The sequence below is a fragment of the Bufo gargarizans genome, chromosome 2 (genome assembly GCF_014858855.1).
Source record: "Bufo gargarizans isolate SCDJY-AF-19 chromosome 2, ASM1485885v1, whole genome shotgun sequence".
Lineage (NCBI taxonomy): Eukaryota > Metazoa > Chordata > Amphibia > Anura > Bufonidae > Bufo > Bufo gargarizans.
In genome coordinates, this window is record NC_058081.1 from 507,586,293 (window position 1) to 507,594,861 (window position 8,569).

An 8,569-nucleotide genomic window follows, 5' to 3' on the forward strand; every position below is an offset into this window, starting at 1 on the left:
TACTGTATGGGTTGAGAACTCCGTACGGTATTAGAATGTATTGGCTCTGATGAGCCCAAGTTATTACTTCACAAAGTCTCGTGAGACTTTGGGCAATAACTTCATAAATTGATTTCTACTGTAAAAAAAAATCTCCCGAACTCGGGTTCAGTTCCAAGTCGTAACTTCGGCTCATCGGAGCAAATACATTCTAACACTGTATGGAGTGCTCACTCCGTACAGTATTGAAACAAAGTTTTATGCGAATCTACTTCGGATGTTTCATCTGACGTCGATTCACTAATTTCTACCCTCTACACTGTAGCATTATAATGCTGGAACTGTGCAGTCCAACAAGTCGCTGTACTGTTACAGTGCAATGTTGGAATGGGCACAGTGCCTTCACTTGTGGGTGCCAGCTGTATCATTGAGCTGACACTATGCTCTAATGCTGGGATAAAGGATTACTCTGGAATATGGAATCTGCTGCAGTAGTGAACTGATTGTCATGGGTTCAGCTCCCAGGACACTTGGCAAACAGCCAAGTATTCCAAGGTAGGCCACAGGCACCCAGCTATTTCTAAAAATGGATCATCCACAATGGACCTTCAGAGGTGACAGGACAACCTGATTAACTTTGTAAATGGACCTGCAGAAATCTTCACAAAGATAGTCATGGTCTGATGGATGGCTCCCACCCAGGTGGTCACGTACCTGACAAATATGTACATGTAATGAGGAACTTTAGTAAAACATTATGTTCTATGTCTATTCTTCAAAATGTGAAATAATTAATCATTGACATATGCTTTTTAACCTCCCCCTCCAGTTAAAGAAGCCTTTGGTGGCAGAGAACGGCTAATGGTGACCAACTTATCCAGCCCTGCATCAACCAGTGCAGTAGCTGCAGAATCCATGGATTCTTAGGAACCCCACTTCTCCATAGTCAAGACAACATCAACCCCATGTAACATTTCTGAAGATTTTCCAAAATGGGATTAGCAAGACGACCACCAAGTGGATACTCTTCAACTTATATTGACTGGTTAATATGGCTTTTTACTCATGGATATCCAGGACTGTATTATTTTGGATGACTGTGCCCATACTAAGCTTGTATGCCAGAAGACCCCAATTGTGCATTGATAATATTAAAGCAGGGCGGTTTCACTGGCCAAACTGTATGTAGGCAAAATAAAACATTTTAAGATCTATCTTTAAGCGATGACTCTTTTTCACTTTATGAAAGAAATGAGTTAAGTGGCAGGTCGTACATGGCAAGATGTCTCTCTAAACACTTGTTGCCATATTTAGGAGCCCCTACTGTACCTCTTGGTGCCTCTGATTTTATTCAACACACTAAAGGTTTGTGGCACATACCAAATAAAAGAGAAGCATGGCATGTAACAGATTGGATTTCGCCCCTGGAAGCACTGCTGCTAGAGCAGAACGGAAGGTTTGAGGCACCATATGGCAGCACACTGTGTGTCTGCAACTCTGCAGTGTGTTGTTATACAGGGTTCATCCATATGACAGTGCCATTTACATGGATGATTAAAGGGGTTCAAATAATTTATACTGATGACCCATCCTCAGGATAGGTCATCAGTATGTGATCCGTGGGGGTCCAACTCCGGCACCTCGGTGACATGACCTAGGTGTAGTGCTGTCCCATTAGCGGTGAAGAAGCCTCTTCAGACAGCTGATCAGTGGGGAGTCAGACCCCAACCGATCACATACTGATGACCTGTCCTGAGGATAGTTTAGTTCATCAGTTTAAAAGACTCAGAAAACCCCTTTAAAGAGGACCTTTCACCACTCCTGACATGCCTGTTTTAATAGATTTATACATTCTCCATGTAATAACAATTCTGGAGCATCTATTCTTATGTCTGTATGTTGTGCCATTCCTGTATTATTTCTACTAGAAGTTATGAATGAATTACTAGCAGTCTGCAGTAATGGTACAGAGGGGAGGCAACCAGTTGGGTGGTGTACCTGCACAGACACACTCTATCCTGTCAGTGCTGCCATTGTCAGACTGTGCTGGTACACACCCCACAACTGGTTAACACCCCCCTATACCCTTACTGCAGACTGCTAGCAATTAATTCAGAACTTCTAGTACAGTGTTTCCCAACCAGTGTGCCTCCAGCTGTTACAAAACTACAACTCCCAGCATGCCCGCACAGCCAAATGCTGTCCAGGCATGCTGGGAGTTGTAGTTTTGCAACAGCTGGAGGCACACTGGTTGGGAAACACTGTTCTAGTAGAAATAACAGAGAAATGTGCACAACACAGAGCCAGAAGAATAGATTCTCCACTGGGGATGCATGAAGCTATTAAAACAGGTGTGTCGGAAGTGGTGACAGGTCCTCTTTAGGATGGCAACACACGTTAGATAAATGAAGCTGGTTTTGGCAGAACCAGGCAGCATGTAATATTTATGGCGTTCTCCCCCAATTGCAGATGTTGGGAGAGATAAGGAGAAAGGCATTTACTTTTGAACTGCCCAATCCTTTTGTTTTTGGTAAGATAAGATGCTGGCAGAGGTGTCTGGCAGCAGCTTTGTCACCTCTCCCCCAGGACACATACACGCTTGGCTGAGCAGGCATGTGTATGGGGAAGATGGGAGTCAGAGTTGCTTTATGTTTAGGAATCATGGGGTCTCAGAGGGTGGATCACGACAAATATAAATTTTCTGCCATATTAGAATTCCCCTTTTAAGAGCAGCACACTCATTAGGCTGCTGTTAAGCCATCTAGTTAATCTTTACTCGGCAGCTATGTCATACATAGGAAAACTGGTTCAGTAGTTACATGCAGAGTAGTTTTTTCAGTCTAATATCCCCATACAATTGGCAGTTGCTGATAAGTACAGTTGTCCTGAGAAGTACTGATAATCCCTTCATTGGCCTAGGCGGAAAAAAAGCTTATTAAAACTGCTGTGCCCTGCACTGGTGCCAGTTAGAATGTGTGTAGGGATTATAGTGACACCACATAGTAGAGAGGGTGAGAGCGGTAACGTGAATTAACATTTACAGCGTTCACAGGGGCACCTGTATTCTGAAGACGTGATACTTGAGGTTTTTCTATGATTTATACAACAGGCAAGATGCATGCAGTGAGGAACAGAAGTATATGAAAACCCTGCAATTTTGCAAGTTCTCCCACTTAGAAATCATGGAGGGGTTTGACATTCACATTGTAGGTGCATTCCCACTCTGAGAGACAGAATTAAATTCAGGAAATCACATTGTATGATTTTTAAAGAATTTATTTGTCTTGCACTGCTGAAGTATTTGAACATCTGAGAAACAGCAAGAATTCTGGCTCTCAAAGACCTGTTACTGTGCCTTTTAAAAAGTCCACCTGTACTCCACTTATTAATCTAACTTAGTAGCACCTGTCTGAGCTCTTTAAAGACCCCTGTCCACCCTACAGTTAGTCAGACGCCAACTACTACCATGGGCAAGACCAAAGAGCTGTCAAAAGACACCAGAGACAAAATTGTGGACCTCCACAAGGCTGGAAAGGGCTACGGGGCAATTGCCAAGCAGTTTGGTGAAAATAAACTGTTGGAGCAATTGTCAGAAAATGGAAGAGGCTAAAGACTATTGTCAGTCTCCCTCGGACTGGGGCTCCATGCAAGATCTCACCTCGTGGGGTATCACTGATGATAAGAAAGGTGAGGAATCAGACCAGAACAAGAAGGGAGGAGCTGGTCAATGACATGAAGAGAGCTGGGACCACAGTTTCAAAGGTCACTGTCAGTAAAACACTATGCCGTCATGGTTTCAAATGCATTGCACAAAAGGTTCCCCTGCTCAAGTCATCACATGTCCAGGCCCGTCGGAAGTTTGCCAATGACCATCTGGATGATCCAGAGGAGGCATGGGAGAAAGTTATGTGGTCAGATGAGACCAAAGTAGAACTTTTTGGTCTAAACTTCACTCGTCGTGTTTGAAGGGAAAATAAGGATGAGTTGCATCATAAGAACACCATCCCTACTGTGAAGCATGGAGGTGGTAACATCATGCTTTGGGGTGCATTTCTGTGAAGGACAGGATGACTGGACTGTATTAAGGAGAGGATGAATGGGGCCATTTATTGTGAGATTTTGAGCAACAACCTCCTTCCCTCAGTCAAAGCATTGAAGATGGGTCGTGGCTGGGTCTTCCAACATGACAACGACCCGAAGCACACAGCCAGGATAACCAAGGACTGGCTCCGTAGGGGCATATCAAGGTTCTGGAGTGGCCTAGCCAGTCTCCAGAACTAAATCCAATAGAACATCTTTGGAGGGGACTGAAATTCCGTGTTGCTCAGCGACAGCCCGAAACCGGACAGATCTAGAGATCTGTGTGGAGGAGTGGGCCAAAATCCCTGTTGCAGTGTGTGAAAACCTGGTCAAGAACTACAGGAAAAATGTTACCTCTGTAATTGCAAACAAAGGCTTCTGTACCAAATATTAACACAGATTTTCTCAGGTGTTCAAATAATTATGTTCAGCAGTACAAGACAAATACATTCTTTAAAAATTATACAATGTGATTTCCTGATTTTTTTTTTTTTTTTTTTTTTATATTCTGTCTCTGAGTGGTAATGCACCTACAATGTGAATGTCAGACCCCTCCATGATTTCTAAGTGGGAGAACTTGCAAAATCGCAGGGTGTTCAAATATTTCTTTTCCAGACTGTAAATGCAGATTCTACTCTAATAGAGCAGATCAAGGGAAATATCTAGCACAGATGTGAACGTGGCCTTAACTGGATCAGGTTTTTGCTAAAAAAAATCCCACTGATACATAAGCTTCTATAGAAAAATGATGCCAAAAGTGCATCAGTTTGCATTCCTGTTGGTTTGTTTTACTTGATACCAGGAAACTGCAGATTTCTGTGCGTTTCCATCTGGCAAAAAAAAATGATGCGATGAAAAAATCTATTGAAAGTAATAGGAGTATCGGATTGAATTCAGTAGCATCCATTTTTTTCCATCAGTTTTTAACTTATCTGTGTAAAAAAAAAAAAAGCAAAAATTGATTTAAAAAAAAATCAGTTTTCATTCAAAAAATAAAAATAAAAATGATGGTTGCATCCGTTTTTAGAGTCTGACCCTTGCCGGTCTTATATTGACATCCTAGGCCACCATACAAAAAAAATGCACCACACGGATATGCCACTGACTATACTGGCTAGTCATAAATGCAGATATTAAAAGCTGAGACTTTTGCCAATATATTCCTGTCAGGAAGATATCGGAGCCCAACAAGCACCACGTCACGGTTCTCAGCATGGCAAGGGGTCCTACCACTACGCTACCTATGGTGTGAACAAGGTCTGAGGGTGATGTAATCCAGCTCACAGCCAAGCTTCCACACAACCGCCCAGCAGGACAACTAGTGCAATGTGGACAAAGCCAGACTGTAAGCCACACCCATATCAGACCATGTGATGGAGGTTACCAGGTGCAAAGGAGAGTGTTTGAATGCCAGGTAAAGGCACATACACTACATATAAAACAAGACAAAAACACAGAAATATAGTGGCAAATCTGGGGTAGCTGCTCAACCCCTAACACTGTAGCGTGTTTTTCATTGGGGGAGCAGCCCCACCGCATGTGGACCGCAGCAAACGACTATCCCCAGCAAAAAATATTTTGCATACGGTGGAGGATGTCGGCGCGGTCCACATGCACCACAAAGGCATCCTACACAAAACGGAGCATTGTGCGGATGAAAATATAATCATAAATCACAGAAAAAATGCACCACACGGATATGCCACTGACTATACTGGCTAGTCATAAATGCAGATATTAAAAGCTGAGACTTTTGCCAATATATTCCTGTCAGGAAGATATCGGAGCCCAACAAGCACCACCAGTATGAAAATCCTGGAGAACACCTTTAATTAGGTTCATCAACTGTAACGTTTGTAAAATAAAAAAATAAAAATAAAGCCACATGTCTTGTTCCAGAGTTGTGGTGAATAGAACTGAAATCTCTAGACAATTTTTGCAGAATAAAGATAACTTGACCTCATAAAATACCCCCAATATGCTAACAGTTCCTGATTTCTGTATCTCACATGCCAGCTTTGCTGTATAGACTAGGGCAGGAGGAGCAGGATCGTCTCAATATTAGAGGGCAGGCGAGTTAATGTCACCTCTCTTGTGCTGTCAGAGATCTACGTAAAGCTGGATAGTAATACTATATACACAGGTAATCCTCTGAAAACCTAGTCCTCTCACTTTCTGGGGGAGCAGCTAATATGAGTATATAGTTTGCATGGCAACAAAATGGTCACTGTATACTATGCGCAGGACAGGTACAGACTGTTCCAATAACATGCAATTTGCATATGCAGATGACAATAAATTACAGTTCTGAGAAGCAGTAGACGTTTTACCACTACACGCTGCAATACATGGACAACATGGCACACAATCAAGCAGAGTAGTAGATGAATTATTAAAGCAACTATAACTTTAGCTAAATACTAATTTAGTCCTGGCGCTTCAACTTTCAGCAACGTACTTTGAAAATGCACTCAGTAATTATTATAATTAATGGAAGTCCTATTAATTCTGCAGGGAAATTTTGTGCATAAATATTACATTGGTCTCCTAATGCACAGCTTGTTTTATGCCTTTTCAGCTTTGTGGGGAGAAGTCTTTTGTTGCGCTGTTAACCCTGCAATTCTAAGAGGGACAATTATTTATTTAAAGTGGCTGATGGTGATCATGCTAATGAGGTACAAGGGGTCGAGATGCATTTAGAACGCGTTTTGCTGACACATAAGTAGTCTCGTTTATGGGGCCCAGGGGTTTATTTGGGATGTTTTCGATGTGACTTACAGTTCTTGGAGTTTAAAATAAATACTAATGGGACATTTTTCTCTAGTAGATGTATGTATAATTCGTAATATATTTTATTTGTGTCTATGTATATTTTTAATTGGATAGCAGCACATCAAATCCTCCCGCAGTATATTTTTACTGTAAGGGCTCGTTTTCTCCATAAATTGTATTTTTGCAGGAAAACCTTTGTGTTCCTCCTTTTGGTTTTGGATCTAATCACAGTGTTTGAGAAAAAAAGACTGTATTAAATCATAACCTATAAAACGTAGTTCTTTGTAGTCTAAGATTTTGTGCTAAGCTTTATTATATTTATGGGGTTGGAGTTATTTTGTGATACAGAGCTCCAAATGACCAGCATAGACAGAGTTTAACATTATAAGGTTAATCCACAGCACTCCAATTCTTGTGCAAAAATGTTTTTTAAATTTTATTTTGTTTGCAGATTATCATTATATATATATCCAGAGTAAATAATTAGTATGTAGCCACATAAATCATAATTCCTGGATGTTTTGTCTGGTGTGACCTTCCTCAGCGGGGTCTTAGTGGCAGGGCAGTAGGTGTGACGTTGGACATCCATTATTTACTCTGGATGTATATAATGATAATCTGCAAACAAAATAAAATGTAAAAAAATGTTTTGCATAAGAATTGGAGTGCTGTGGATTAACCTTATACTTGTTCCACTACTCTCACGGGCACCCACATTGGATTCAAGGTGTGTGGAGTAAACATTTTCTCAACCAGAGTTTACATTATGGCTGCCTGCTGTCACCACTAGAGGGAGCTAAGAAGCTTAATGCATACTGCTTGATTGACTTCAAGGTATAAATCGTATGCAGTGAACTCCCCCTAGTTTGACTGCAAGAAACAAACATAGCATTGAGAATGCAAGGACCGTGAGTTTTTCCTTTTTAATATTAGAATTTTTGTTTAGAGGTCAGAAATCTCCTTTAAACCTCAAATCTGCATGCAATTTACAGTATCATTGATGCAAATTTATTCTACGCTTTATCTCTCTTCAAGAGCTGCTGAAGTGATTTATGACAACAGAATATGCGATAATTGGTGTTTTTTTTCTCCCGCACTCTTGACTACATCTATTCATTTAAGCCTCAGATCTAATGAATTAAATGAAAACTGCAAAGCAAAGTTGTAAATGAGAGCTGCAGATGGCGCCTTAACGTTTATAGACGGCAACTGTACACAAAACTGCAATCAGAGAAAAGCGGCAGCAGACAATTTTCTTAATTGGAATCTACATTTCATCGCCTTTCTTTTGAAACACTGACCTGTTGCTTCCCTACAATAGACAAATTTACTGTACACTTAGTTAAAGGAAAATCTCACTTCAGAGCAAAAATAAATAAAAAAAAAAAAAACATCTTTCCACAGTGTGAAGTCTACATAATGTGTAGCCTGTGGAGCGGTTTGTGAAAAAAAAGAATAGCGGTTTAACGTTATTCTAAGGGCTCATGCACACAACCTGTTTTGCAGTCCACAATTGCAGATCCACAAAACACGGATACACGGCCATGTATGTTCTGCATTTTGCAGAACGTCCAGCACATTATAGAACAGTCCTATCCTTATCCGTAATGCGGCCAAGAATAGGACATGTTCTATATTTTTGAGGGGCAGCAGAATGGACATATAGAGGCAGATAGCACATGGTGTGCTGTCCGTGTTCTTTTGCAGCCCCATTGAAGTGAATGAGGTCCGAATCCAA

The 8,569-nt window shown here is 41.1% G+C and overlaps 1 protein-coding gene across 1 annotated transcript in view; it reads left to right on the forward strand.

The window, feature by feature from the left end:
• Window positions 1–1,200, forward strand: part of PWP1 (PWP1 homolog, endonuclein) — a 68,685-nt gene extending 67,485 nt beyond the window's left edge. Inside the window, exon 15 of the mRNA XM_044281279.1 lies at window positions 809–1,200. Coding sequence (XP_044137214.1) covers window positions 809–906 — 98 coding nt within the window. The 3' untranslated portion in view covers window positions 907–1,200. The remainder of the gene's footprint in view (window positions 1–808) is intronic.
• The last annotated feature ends 7,369 nt before the right edge of the window (window positions 1,201–8,569 follow it).